Source organism: Pomacea canaliculata, linkage group LG1 (genome assembly GCF_003073045.1).
Source record: "Pomacea canaliculata isolate SZHN2017 linkage group LG1, ASM307304v1, whole genome shotgun sequence".
NCBI classification, from domain to species: domain Eukaryota; kingdom Metazoa; phylum Mollusca; class Gastropoda; order Architaenioglossa; family Ampullariidae; genus Pomacea; species Pomacea canaliculata.
In genome coordinates this window covers 1,209,032-1,223,877 of record NC_037590.1, presented here as the reverse complement: position 1 = coordinate 1,223,877, position 14,846 = coordinate 1,209,032, and the positions used below count along the sequence as shown (strand labels likewise).

At 39.7% G+C, this 14,846-nt stretch overlaps 2 protein-coding genes across 2 annotated transcripts; one reads left to right on the top strand and one right to left on the bottom strand.

Moving 5' to 3' along the window:
• Window positions 1-2,229: 2,229 nt before the first annotated feature.
• On the bottom strand, window positions 2,230-5,309 carry LOC112571949 (60S ribosomal protein L3-like). Its single transcript, XM_025251377.1, is given in 9 exon segments — window positions 2,230-2,454; window positions 2,552-2,707; window positions 2,822-3,003; window positions 3,006-3,023; window positions 3,175-3,361; window positions 3,628-3,763; window positions 4,338-4,506; window positions 4,843-5,035; window positions 5,197-5,309. Coding segments are annotated over 9 exon segments (1,209 nt in total). The 5' UTR covers window positions 5,200-5,309; the 3' UTR covers window positions 2,230-2,289.
• An 86-nt stretch (window positions 5,310-5,395) lies between these two features.
• LOC112571968 (NADH dehydrogenase [ubiquinone] 1 beta subcomplex subunit 10-like) lies at window positions 5,396-8,161 on the top strand. Its single transcript, XM_025251417.1, has 4 exons — window positions 5,396-5,567; window positions 6,693-6,834; window positions 7,186-7,325; window positions 7,921-8,161. The coding sequence occupies exons 1-4, from the start codon at window positions 5,483-5,485 to the stop codon at window positions 8,019-8,021; spliced, it is 468 nt and encodes a 155-aa protein (XP_025107202.1). The 5' UTR covers window positions 5,396-5,482; the 3' UTR covers window positions 8,022-8,161.
• The last annotated feature ends 6,685 nt before the right edge of the window (window positions 8,162-14,846 follow it).

Genomic DNA, 14,846 nt, shown 5'->3' with positions numbered 1-14,846 from the left:
TTTGTTCTGATGTCTGGTTGAATGGTGCAAGTGCAACATAATTTAGTTTTAGTTTCATTTACATTACAGGGGATGGCATGGATTTTTTTTTTTAATCACTATTTTTCCCTTGATGCAAGTTCAACAAAAATTGTCTGCTGTCATTGTATCATGGGAGCAATCCAAATTGGCACCCAAACATTTTAAAAGCTTTGATGCTGAGATCTTTCCTCCTGTGAAAATCGAATGGAATTGCCCGTGTGAGGAACACACTGGCTAAAAGATCATACACTGCGAGAACTGTCATCATAAAACGCGTCCCTGGACAACAGTCCTCAGGATGTTTATACAGGACATGGCCACGTAGAAAGTCGCTCAGAGCAGGATCAGTAGCACTATTAGAGTTAGTGTATGTGGCAAGGCTTGGTTAGAATTGACATGGATGTTCAATACACCAGTAAACATCTCTCTAACCTGCCGAGGTTCTTTACTACCCTGCGCCAGTTTTTTTATCAATGTGCCACCTCTCATTAGTGTTTTTACACCTTTAGTTCTAATTCTTGCACCTACCGGCAAGGTTGCTCACTTCATGCTCCCTAAGTTTTTCCCTTCACTGAGGAAAAGTGAAGCAGTCACCTGGGTGCACGTCATTTTCGTTGGTGTAAAGATTTAGAACCTTTTGGATCGATACTACCAGGGTAACATACTCAGTGTGATGTAAAGTTTTTTGACATTCGTGCCTTTCATCATCCCGTCGGTCAGAGGAAACTGTTCTGCTTGGAGTGAATGCCTCAAGAAGTCAACGGCTGCAGATCCGTGGCACCAGTTTTCTCAAAAATGTACTATATTGGCAAATTTTTTATATTGAGTTGGGATGGTCCCCGATGTACCTCAACATACATCCTTTCACTTACAGAATACACACATTAGGACAACCAAATATGATCAGTACATGTCCACACATTTTTTAAATCTTCACTTGGAGCGATACTTCAGCAACGCCAACTACTCAGCTGAGAAATAAGTTTTATTGCTTATTTCTGCCCTGCCTGAGGGCCTGGGTAGCAATTAGGGAAAACTTGTTAAAGTAGCACCACGTGTACCTTCCCTCAGGGCGAAACCATTTTTTTTAAACCAGGTCAGATTTTGAGTAGACAGAAAATTTGAAATATGAATTTTCACTTGCCAATGTAAAGGTATTGAATTTAACAATTTTAGTCTAAGCCTTTCATGCAATTTACCTGTTAAATGAACGAGTTTCTACATACTTCACAACTGTTTACTAGGCTTCAAAATTGCAGTACAGGTTGTTTTAGAGAAGTTGGAGTCAACTAGCTTGATTCTTTTGCTGTTCATTGATGCCTAACATTTGAATTTTAGCGAGCACCTATTAAGGTGCAGCATTAGAAGGAAACATTCGTCTTTTGGGGCCTTCATTTGCAGGTTGATAGTATCAACATTAAGAATTTATTTCAGGTTCCTTAAAATAAAAACTACGCGCTACTGCCCTCATGAAAAGGTCTTTGGAAACAACCTATTTAGACATGCATCTTGATTCACCAGAATTGAGAGCAACTGCTCTTATTGTTCCTCGATATGCTAAAGTTATCTTATGGATAACCTCATTTTGTCATTGTTTACTGGAATAGCACCAGCTGTTTGTCCTTTAAAGGGGTTGACAATGAAGCTCTCTAGATACACTGAATGGCCAGAAACTACCTGTTCATTAAAAAATATCAAGGGTCCTATGACATGTCTGTTGGAATTAACTTTATATTACACTTAATGCTCAGCACAACCAGCGGCCACTTGACAGTTATAGCTATAATGATGTCATGGGGGAAAAAAGGTGAAAAAGACAGATTTAAAAAGCTTTCACTGATGATTTAGTTCATTGTCACTGTTTATTGACATTGAAATATGTTGCTTGGTAAAGTATTCAATGATCTCAAAAACCCTGTAAAATATTTTTACATTTGCACATAGCACAAGTTGGATCAAAGGGGAAGTTTTGAGAACTTCGGCTTGTGGTACAAGAATGTGGGAATCTTCTGAGCAAGAAACTCGAGTACAAGCCTTGATTTCATCAGATCCCGTTAATATCCACAGTGTTAGGAACGGACAGTTCATCAACTATTGTGAAGACTGGAGCTGGCACTGTGGGCACGACTAGTTTTTTTTATTTATAGCTTCGATGTGCTCATTAAATCACTTTCAGACCATTCTTTGTAAAACAGAACAAAACAGCACTTAATTTTAAACTTTAATGCCTTTAGCCTGAATTCCCAGAACAGATGGTCTACAGGACATTTAAGAGGCTGCTTCACGGCTCAGCAACTCTTTCTTGAGAGGGCCCATGAAGTTACGCTTCTCCTCCAGAGTCTGGAAGCGACCATGTCCCCATTTGCTGGAAGTGTCGATAAACTTGAGGTTTATGTTCTCAATGTGACGACGACGGAAGGTGGCAAGCAGGGACTAAATTTAAAAAAAAAGCAGATAATCAGTGCAAATCCATTAAGGGGTAACAGTCAATTTTAAACAGCATGCATCATAGGTAACAATCTCAACTTACTTTTCTCAAAGTGATCACTCGTTTGCGTGGACCAATGATGCAGCCCTTGATCATGAGGTAATCCTGACGGACTTCACCATAGTGAGGGAAACCACCCATCGGTGTTATGGTCTTTTCAGTGGGGTCAAATTCAGTGGAAGCATTGTTGGCAACGAGCTGCACATATAAATTAACAAAAATTTACTTGTTTCATTACTCTTAGCTATAAAATCTACAAAAATACCATACTAGCTAACCCCTTAATTAGACATACATATGGCACATTGTTACCTTGTTGTCCTTTGTGTGGATGCCCATGCCAATCCGGTAAATCTTCTTGTTAATTTCAGTCCTGTGGTGATAGCCCTTCTGACCAGCACGTGCCACAGAAAACTGAACACGGCTGGGGTGCCAGGCACCAATGCAGGCAACTTTGCGCAGACCCTTGTGGGTCTTTCGTGGCAGCTTCTTGTGTGCCATCTTGATGTTACTCCTGCACGAATAGCAAGGCAAAACGTTAATAGTAAACCCACACCAAACAAGCACTACTTTACACTCAGCCACAGTGAAAAATTATAAACCAGTTGATGGATCTGACCAGTGCTTTACGCCTAACCAGCATACAAAAGGCATGGTTTACAAACCTTTCACACCACGACCCTTTGTAACACCAATGGTGTCAATCAACTCATTCTGGTCAAAGACTGCGTTGACTGAAACGGTCTTCTCAAGATGAGCTTTTGCCCATTCAACTTTGTCAGGAATGGAACCACCATTCAGCTGAATTTCCATAATGTGGGCTTTTTTCTGGCGTTGACGCAGGAGCTTAGACTGCAACACAAAACACATTCCCGATGAAGCTTGCAAAAAAAAAAAAAAAACCCAAAGCTGATAACTTATAATTAGCCAATCAGCAACTAATGAAATTAACTTAAACCTGGCAACTGACAATCAGAAGGAAGGCAGCATGATGGATTAGCTCAACACAAAATTTTCTGTGTACCCTGGCAGGGGTACTATCCACCTTTTCATCACACGTCAGCCAGATATGTATTTTAATGAAAAGATTAAAACTTACATAAGCAGTAATTTGTTACCTGAGTGTGTGCAATGACACGGATGACTGTGCAGTACTTTTTCATTTTGTTAAAGTCATTTTCAATATCTTTCTTTCCACTCTCATCCTGCCATTTCTTGGCATACTTGGTAAATGCCTTCTTCTTAGACCGGGACCTGACCAAAATAGGTTACAAAAGTTTTAAATGCCTAACAGCTCTGGTACTTGCTTTTGAATTGAATGCATTGCGAAACACCAAGTACAGCAATTAGGCTGTACGCCAACAATTTTTCCCTTAGAAATTACTGAAAATAGAAGAGCTTTAGCTTGTCCTCAATAAATCATTCAATTGTAATTTACCTGCCAAATCCTCAAAAAACTATCAAAAATTCAGTCTCGTCACACACACAATCTGTGTGTCAGAGGAGACACTAGTTGCTCATCAGCATTGCTACCAATATATTGGTAATGCCAGAGAGGAGCAAAACAATGGTGCAACAGGTGACAGCCATGGACGTCAACCAGGAAGTGCACTGAGAAACAAATGTCATGTCATAGAGAGCACAGTTGATGAACACGTTCACAAAAAATGAGTGCCTAGCACCTGTGCTGTTCTCACGCCCAAACAGTGCATTCAACAGTCAACTTCACACTTGAATCGGAGAAAAACTATGCTTATTTTCTTATCATAGACAAATTACTCCTCCATACAATACACTGTATTTTAGAAATTAATTTAAATGCTCGAACCAGTTCTTGTAGAAACGTCGCTTGCATTCTTCACTCAGGTGTTCTGCCCACACAGTTTTAAATGTGCGCATGCCACGTGGCGTTTCAATATACCCAACGACACCAACGCAAACCATGGGTGGAGTTTCGATGATGGTGACTGCTTCTACCACCTCCTTCTTGTTCACCTCTGCAAAAGGTCAGTCAACCCCATTAACTCCACATTTCAAAACACTCAAAAAAACTATTTTACATATAATTTAATCAGCATGTGGGGAAGAAACCGTACCAAGAAACTCTGACGCAAGCCTTGGTACAGCGATATCCCGTCGATATCCACAGTGTTAGGAACGGACAGTTCATCAACTATTATGAAGACTGGAGCTGGCACTGTGGTTAAATTGTTACCGTTAACTAGCTTTTTATAGCGCTTGTTGTTCCAGCAATTACAAAGAAAAGAAACGAAACCTTTCACTAGAGAATTAGTGTCAGAAAAAATGTTGTTATCTGGTATCTAGCAACGTACTTGATCCTGGTCGGTCGACCTCGCGAACGACATGGGTCATTCCAGCCTTATAGCCCAGAAACGCCGTGAGATGTACAGGCTTCGAAGGATCATCCTTGGGAAATGCCTTTACCTTACCACGATGACGTTTGCTTCTCTTCTTGGGGAGAAAGCCTTTCGACCCGTGACGGGGTGCAGAAAATTTACGATGAGACTGCAATTTTAAAAAGGCATTTTAAATATTGAAACATAAGCAATTAATGTTCAGAACATGTCATTATTAAAGTCAATTACTTAAGAGTTTGTAACACGCTATCAGAACCTAAGGATGAAACAGATTGCAGTGGACATGCACAGGGCACACCCTTCACCCACCATGTCGTCGAGAGAAAGGAAGGAAGAACGTGGTCGCTCTCATAGCATCTTGGGAAGAGTCGGAAGTCGCAACCGGTAGTCGTAAGAGTGAGCATATTCAATAAACATAAAATTATTTACTTTATCATTTTTGTATAAATGTTATTAAAGTCAATATTTATTTTTCCGTGTTAAAAATATAAATGCTGTTTTTTATATTTTTACGGCTATCGAAGTTGAGCTTTCGACCTTCATCCAACTTGCTTACCGAAGGGACATTGAAAGTTTGCATTAAAACCGACCAACGATGACAGACAGCAATGAACCTCCATATGAAAAGTTTGCTATGGGTCTTTTCAAAATTCTCGACGGCCCAGTCTCGTTTGTAAGAGGTATGGAAATGCCATTTAGGTTCTAACTGTTTAATTATCATCACAAGCAAACATATAAGACATCAAATATGTGAAGATGAAGGAACAAAAAAGTTGGGGCATTTGCAGTGATTCACTAAGTCATTACTATCAGCATAAGATCAGCACTATAGCCTAAACTTTAGCTCCATGAAGCGTACCGTTACGTGTTATGCAAAATTATGCCTTATCACGAGCGTCGACATTGTAGCACAATACTATGCTTTATAAAGATTTGTATTTTTAGGTGACGTTTCAATTTGAAACCATACATTGTGTTGGTCACAACATTGAATCCAAACGTCAAACACATGAGCTAGAAATTTAACTTGAAAAGAGGCCAAACAGTCTGCGTAAAAACCACAGAAGATTGTATTTGCCCTGTACTTTGCAGGAAGTTCAAAGAAAATGATGTGTGTATGTGGTGTTCTATGGTCATTTAGAGGGTTTTTTTTTTTATTTTAAGCATGTACTAGGTCATAGAATAGACTTGATTATCCCATAATTTATTTAAAGGGTAAAGGTAGTCCAGTGACCTTTTGGTAATTGGAGAGTGAGGTGTTAAAGACTGCACTTTTTGGGGAAAGCTTTTTCTTAAGTGCAGTGCTAATCTCTCCCTTATTGTTTTACATTCCTCAACCCTTTTAAAGGGGTCAGGTACTCTTTTGATTGCTGAATCAACTAATAAACATGGTGCACCACATAAATGTCAAAGTGGCATTTGTACAAGCCTGTGTTGCATTTGGGGTTTCTGTAGCATGGTTGTTTTACAGGGTGGGGCTGCTAGCACCATGCCCAACCCTCCTTCATCTGGGCTTGGGACCAGCAGGTTTTCCGGGGGGTTTTCAGGTGGAATTAGATATCAAATTGGTATTTGTACAAGCCTCCAGTCTTACCACTGCTCTGATCACTTGGCTATCTGCTTTACCAACTGTGTAGTCAGTTTCAGGAGTCAATTTTTGCTGTCTTCCAGCATTCATTAATGAGCAAATCTGGTGTTGAACAGTCAGTATACTCAAAACTGCATAGCCAGCAATATCTTGGGAAGATTTATTTTAGGTGAATAGAATTATTTCATAACTTCAATACAATGTTTACATGTTACAGAGAAGATAGTGATGCCCCTTCAAAGCAAGAATAAAACTGTTTACTATCATCGGAAGTTCCCACGTGTGAAAACAGTTGACCAGTGTGAGGTGGAAGATGCTACATGCATTTATGAAGCCCAGGAGCAATTCCATCGGGATAAGTAAGCTTATCACACACTTAGACTATCCTGTTACACTAAAGCAGAGGTCTTTTCTACAAATGGACTTAATGCTTTATTATAGTGTCTTAAATGTCCAGAAAAAAAAAAGATTTACTTGAACCTCTTTAATTTCTTTGTATTAGTTTACACAATTTAAATGACTAAAACTGAGTATTAAAAAACAAAAGAGAAAAACACTCATAGAAGTCCAGTCATTAGAAATATGTTTTCCTGGCATAGAGAGGTTTATGGCAACTTTTGTTAAGGTTTTTTGGTGTGTGGACTGGTTCCATATGCTGCATTGATAAAGATGTTATGGTTTATGAAATGATTTGCTTACTTGATATTCAGGCAGGTGGATAGCAAGATTGTGCAGATTTTGCGGCAGCGCCGTATTGAGTGTATGCACTGGGAGGGCCCTGATGCAGAACGCAAATGTAAAAAGATTGTTGACGACTATGAAAATGCTGCGACTAACTGGTTCATAAAATGTAAGCATTGGTCAATATTTCACATTATGTTAATTTTATGTACAACATTTCTTAATAGACTTCTAGATTTCATCAGAAGAGAATCGAAAAAATGTAAAACAAAAGTGGTGAGTAGAATGGTTAGATCATGGATATCTCAGGCCAGTTAGCTCACCATTTGTGTGGTGAAATACAGTTGATCCATGAAGTGAAGGGTACATTGCTCTGCAGGGAGATAAGGAAAGAAAAAGACCAAAGAGATAAACACCATCTTTAAAAAAAATTATGCCAAGATCAATGCTTAATAACCTCATTCCCTAACAGGTCAAAGATGACAAGACTGCCCTAAAACAGAATATATTTTAACTTCTAGATCTTGTTGTGTGGCATTGTTTTCCTATTCAAGGCTTTATGCAGTCAGTTTAATTAATAGTGTTAAATAAAGCTGGTAGTTTGCTGTCTTCTGCATTATAGTGACTTATGGTTATGTCCGTTTGTGAATGACAGTTTTATCACTTTTGTCAATGTCGTTAGCAACTCCTTGATTAGGGGTTAGGGTTCTTATATATATATTACCATCCTGTCTTAGTGATAGTGTTTTGTGCTTTTGCTGCAGATGGGGAAATCGGATGTAATGGTAATGTCATTGACGTCTACATGAAGCAGAAACATCGACTTCTGTGGCACAGACAGAATCCTGACAAACCCTTAATGTAAACATATGAGTATTGAAACTGACTGATAGTTAAAATACTTTGCATCATCAGAATAGCAAAGGAATTGTAAACTGATGCAAGATTTTTTTAAATTTTGATGTCTGCTAAATGCGTGTGGATTAAATCTATTACTTAATTCTGTATTCAGAGTCTGCATTCTTTTCTGTGGTATTAAAACTTAAACAATTGATGTTATCAAAGACTCAAAACCTGAGAATAGCCAAACACTTATTTACTCACACTTTTTGTTTACAACAACTATAGTTCTCTTCATCCTTCTATGTGATACAAAGTGCAGTTGTAAAAATGTTAGCTTCTACTAATAACAGTTTTACGATATTGGGACTTGAGGCGCCTGCTGTGCAGTTTGTCTCTTTTGATATTGCTCTCATGAATAAATATTCGCCAGAATAAATAATGCTGATGGTCTTGGGAATGATGCACACACACTGACATCCTCCATGTATATCACAGAGACTGACGTGATCACCATGCACGCAGTCGCCTAGACATTTGCTCATTCTCTTTTCCAGTTGTAAACAGGACAGGACAACTAAATCTGCTTCGTTGCAGGCCCTGTCTAAATTTAATTATGGAGAAGTTATGTTACACTGATCAATAAAAATACACGAGTAATGAAGAAAAACGATCGCTCAATATACGTCCACAGTTAATCCATATTTTCATCTAACGATTCCAATTATACATAGTCCTACACGAAGAAAAGTTTCTTTTCCTGTTTGATTGTCAACAGAAAATGCTAGCGTTTATAGTTCGGCACAAGGTCACTTATACACCACTTCACACTTGATGTTGTTTTAACGACACTGTTAATGACAGTCATTGGAGACTGATATTCCACTGATCCAAGAAAATAAGTCTTCCTCGAATATCTGAAAATCCCTGACGCCTCCACTAGGGGACAGACTTTGAGACTTTGAAACAAATCGGTGCTGTCTCTTGGGGACGAGCGACCACCCCTTCTATCATAAACGCTGTCACTAGGGGACAGAAGTACACAATGCCGCTGCCTTTTGAGGACGAGCGGCCACACCTTCCTGTCTTGCTATGTCCTGGGTTAGCAAGTCCCTCCTGAGGCAAAGGCGCAACGGTTAGCGCCTGTCACCAATACAGTGAGGGTTGGGTGTCCTGGGTTCAGCTCTCGTCTCGGACACGCCGTTCTTTCTCTGCATGTGGCATCTGTTTACAGGGATGACTGTCTTCCGTGATAAAGGCTTAGTTGCTGGTTCGGCGTAAAACACGTCTACACACCCTCCTGAGGTAAGTGGCTAATAGCCGTTTACCCGGGCCAAATACTCCAAGCAAAAAATGGAGGGGTCAAAAATGCCTGGTCAAAATACTGTCTACTCCAAGGGAAAATATACTGCCTGGTCAAAATATTGTCTTGTCAAATATTCAAAATACTGCGCCTATTGACAGTTACAAAGAAAACAAAATTACTTAAACACATCTATATGAAAAAAATTAAGGAAAAATTCAACTTATACATAAAATCCGATTTACACAAAGATTAAATACCGAACCTTTCTAGGAAGATGCAGCCTCCACTTCCCAACATGCAGTGTCTCCGCACTTGTGTCTCCCTGGGAAGTCGTCTTCCTCCATTTCTTTCATTCAACATGTGCGGCTCGGCCACCCGCGCCGTGCTAACTCGCTAACTTCATGTCAACCTTCTGTAACCATTTGTTTGGAGGAGCTCAAAATGTGCACTTGTTGTTAAGTGAGACACAGGTAAGGCGGGATAAAGAGTTTTGTAATATAAAGGCCTTCAGTGAACTGTACTTTAAGTGGTTAAGGTGAATGAAAAGCCACACCAGTCCTCTTTTGTTTTATCCTTCCCTAATAAATGAATTATCCATACGCTGGGTCACAGACTTCTATGATCTGTAAGTCTTTGCGCTGGGTGGGAAGGTAGTGTTATTCTTTGTTGACCCATGAACCAGTAACATGCCCTGAAGTAGAGAGCGCCACCCATCATTTATACATGGGAGAGATCTTTAATCCACGATTCTCTGTAGAAAAAAAAAGGGGCATGACACACACCCGTGTTTAAACTGTGTAAAATAGTTAATTATCTGAAACATGCCTACTCCACACAGCCAAAGCTTAGTGCATCACCATTTAGTTTAGATTAACATTGACACGGCAGCCAAAACAGCTTCCCTGGCCAGCTGAATTGACTGAATTGCCCTCTAGGGATTAATAAAGTATTATCTTATCTTATCTTATCTTATCTTATCTTATCAGCAATCAGAACGCAGGAAAATATTTGTTAAAAAAGCTCTTGCTAACAGTGATGCACATAACACAACCACCAAAACATGTAATCAACAAACTGAAAAATATAGGGAAAATAGAGTGAATTAAATGCATTTAACTAATTAAAAATAATAGTATTAATAAAATGCTTTTATACATTGTATTTTTAATACGAAATAAAAAAATTAAGCAAAGTTTTTTTAAACTTTATTGTAATAAAACAAAATGTGGCAAATTCAATTTTCATACTTGAATGCATGTTAAATATTCTCTAATTTTAAATTTTATTGAAACTGGAATGCTTCCTAACTGACATTACAAAGTTGATTTCTTACATCAGTGATGTCCAACCTTTTTCGGCCTGCGGGCCATATCCATTTCGGACAGCCGTGTCGCGGGCCACTTCACCGCAAAAATACAAAAAAGAAAAAAACATAGAACAGATACCATTTTTATTAGAAGCAAGTTGTACTTACCATTAATTATGTAGTAATTAGTAAGATATTTGAAGTTGTCTTGTTAAAATAAAAGTTAGATATTGTCTGAAAGTACATTTTAATCGAGGTACCCTATGGCGATCCGTCCAGATTTCCACAGGAAAATGAAATTCAAACACTGTTTCGGTATTGCTTCCTTATCAGAACCCCATTGTTTTATACCTTGCTAGAAAGCCCGGAGTCTGTATTTTCAATCTCTTTAACGACTGATTCAAATATTAACCAATCAAAAGATCACTAATCCCCTGTGGAATGCAGCGTCCCTCGTTCTCAAACACTGGTTTCCTCCCAAGACAAAAATCTAGAATGAAATCCATCGAAAGATTGAGAGACGCCCCTACGAGGGATAAATACTTCTTCTTCCCTTTTTTTTTTCGTTTTTTTTTTTTGTTCTTTTCTTAGATTTTCTTTATTACTAACATGCCGATTTCCTTTTTCCTGGGCAGAAGCTTCGCGGGCCGGATATGGCCCGCGGGCCGTATGTTGGGCATCCCTGCCTTACATCATTAGGAAATGTACTTTATTATAGCCGACCTGAATAAAATGAGTCGATCTAAAGTTAAACCTGAGTGAAATATGAAAAGAAACTCAAGTTATAGAATGCGGAGCCATCATTAGTACAAGTATATCATACAAATGTCTTGTTACTAGACAGCCTCTGCACGTGCCTTGCCGAGTGCTCCAAAATTCTTCTCAACAGACTTCAGAATTCGCTGCAAGACTCGTTCTGAGGATCGATGAGGATGCGTGACTTTGTACAGTGCTGCTGAAGACATTGCACAGGCTGCCCGTGCAAGCTCGTGTTGAAATTCTTGTTGATCGGTCACAATTTTTTTTCTCCCTCGTATATCTGATATTCTTACAGTAAATAATTCCTTAAATGGTATTTGATTGTATATACTTTGTGTGACATTAGCAGTGACCATGACCATGTCTTAAAGAACACGAAAAAGCGCCTCTCAAACGTTTCCCCGAATTCACTTTGATTTAGAGAACCTGCAAGACCCAAAGGTTGGGGAAATCTTCAAGGTGAAAGCTGCAGGTAAATTCACATGGTGGACATGTAGGCACCTTCGTGGGAAACACCTGACAGTAAATTGCTATCGACAACAGCCCAGGAATTGCTAGAGCGACAAAGGAGAAAAGAAACAACCCTGGGTCACAAACGATATCCTGTGACTAAATGAAGGCCTTAAAGAAAGAAAGGAAAAGCAGTGTACAAAGAACTGACCTGTGCCATCACAAGAGGAATGGTGGGACCTATAGGGAGAGCGGTATATATAGCATGATATAAGGAGGAAAGGGTTTCAAAGAACCATTAAACTGGAAAATAAATCCCTGTGAAAGTCACAAAAAAAACCCCAAAAAAACCCCAAAAAAACCCCAAACAAACAAACAAACAAACAAACAAACAAACAAAAACGTGCTTGTTGAATCTCTAGGATATGCATTCTGCACAAGTTTGGGTCACAATCCACTGTTCTAAACATCCCATCCTCTGACTCACTGTCCACTTTAGGTCTACACACAACTTACGCGGTGTCCTTAATTCCAGACGAAGTTTCTGTTTCTTCCCGTCGATTACTGTTGTCAGAGGCATTTCCTGTTTTCGGTCGTGAGCGAAAATAAAACAGAACAATCGACCACTTTCGACTTTCTTGCTTCCGATACCTTTGTGAAAATGCAATCTACATTTCCTCCATTGTGATCGCCAGTTTACTAGCGCGAAATTTGGAGTTTGTTCAGTGGATAACACTTAATACGTTTGAAAACTATTCAGTCATTAGGTCAGTTTGAAAGCTATTCAACCACTAGCATCGATTCTAAATGGTCTGTTTCAAGTGAACGCAGAATGCAGACAAGTCATGCAGCGCGTGTTGAAATGCGGGTGGGCTAAACTATTGTTACGGGCACATGTTATATAATCGTTCTCTCTGTATCTCACCAAATTTCGAGGGAACCCAGCAAGGCCACTAGAATAACTTCTACAGTCATTGCCAAGCGATAGGACCCCTCCCGCAGCCGTAACATCAGGCTTACTACCAAATATAAATTGTACAAGTTGCTCATACTGCTTGTAATGTGTGAAACATAGCCTCTGCTTTCCTATATGGAAAGAAGAATCAAGACATTTGAGAACAGAGTGCCAGAGGAGGTTGCTCCAAACCTCGTACAGGAATCAGGTGTAACCTTTCACAGCCGCCAAACACTTTGACACTATATAATGTTCCAAACAATTTGTATTAGGCAAAGGAACATGAATAATCATGGCTTGAGAGAAAGTTTCCAGGGAACCTCTGCCGACCCCCATAAAATACAAGCCCTGGATAATTTTTTGGGAATCATGACTCAGTAATCACTACACCAGTAATCCCCACTATTAACAGTCAAACGTCTTTAACAAGTCTGGTTTGGCCATGTGACCAGGCACGACACCTTGTCAAAGACTGTCCTTCATGGTACTTGGAGGAAGGTCAACACCGCAGTAGACAGAAAAGAACTGGGTTACAATAGTTAAGGAATGAACGGCTTGCCATCGCTTGGAGTCTAGACAAAGGTTGTCAGATGGCATGTCTGTCAATGTGCTTCTCACAACGGCCAGTTTGTCATGGGATGAAATACTGTAGATTCTGTTTATTTTACACACAAAACCTACCAAAGGCAGGATAGCAGTCAACACATGATTGTTATTAACCTTTGCCCAATTAGTGCTTTTACTTTTCATGTTGGTAGGCCTCAGGCGAGAACTGCAATGGTTAAAGACCTTTATAAATTATTTTTTTTAGACTGATTTGCAACCTGGAAATCTTAAAACTCCTCATTCCAAAATAATTTGCCCTCCGGTCAGGTGTTTGAGATTGCTTACAAGCAACTTTTTAAACAAAATTTTAAAATGGGATATATTTACAGGAAAACAATGTGACTTAGAAATAATGAAGCCACTGTAGTCACCATGTCTTTGAAGGAATACTCCTCAGGATCCCCCCCCCCCCCCCCCCCACCAATGCTGTAACCGATTAACGTTTGAAAAAAAACCCGCCATGACAGGCTTGAAACTTTCAGATCGAGCAAAAATATCTGAACAAATTCAAAGATGGCATTGGGTAACATCCCAGCAAATATTAAAACTGCTTCTCTAAGAGTGGGGCCAGAGATGATCAGTGCCCAAGCCGACATCAGTCCCTAACACGAATGATCTCATGCCCCATCTCTTGTAAGGTGCATCAAGCTTGTGATTAAAGTAAAATGGCAACCCACAGGGCTAACACAAGCAACCTGCCGCTATTTCATATTTAAAGTACATACTAAATAAGCATGTATTTTATTTTAGATAAACCAAACCACCAAGCCAGGGAATGTCATGTATAATTCTGCAAATGTGAACCTTTTCCACACCACTAGACAAATTATGTCACCTAAACACACAAAAAAAAGCACCTTAAAATCGTTAAAGACTGGCTAATAACTGAGAATGGCAGTGAGTGGTGTTTATTGTAAGACAGCCCTTCTGCGTCTTATGAACGATCTTCTGTGCAGTGCGGATGCAGGGAGACTCGTGGTCCTCCTTGATCTGAGTGCGGCCTTCGATGTCATTGATCACTCCACTCTACTAACTCGTCTCCAGATGGAGGTGGGCATTGGTGGTTCCATTCCTACCTCAGTGACTGCACACAAAGGGTGATGGTCAATCAAGCTTCTTCAGTGACAGTTCCATTGCTGTGCGGTGTCCCAAAGGGCTCTGTTCTATTTACACATCTCAGCTTGGTCCTCTCATTGAGAAGCATAATGTGAACCGTAAGATGTTTGCAGATGACACTGAACTCTATTTTTCATTTAGTACTGACAGTGAGTCGGTGCGTGAGGCAGTCTGTGCTGTAGAAGATTGTTGTTTAGAGGTCAAGTCATGGATGCTGAGGAATAAACTCAAGCTTAATGATGAGAAGACAGAGGCGATGCTGTGTGGTTCCAAGTTTAGCCTTAGCAAAGTCTCTCTAGACTCCATCCAAGTGGGTCAAGCTAGAATCCTCCTCTCCAGCTCCGTACGGAAC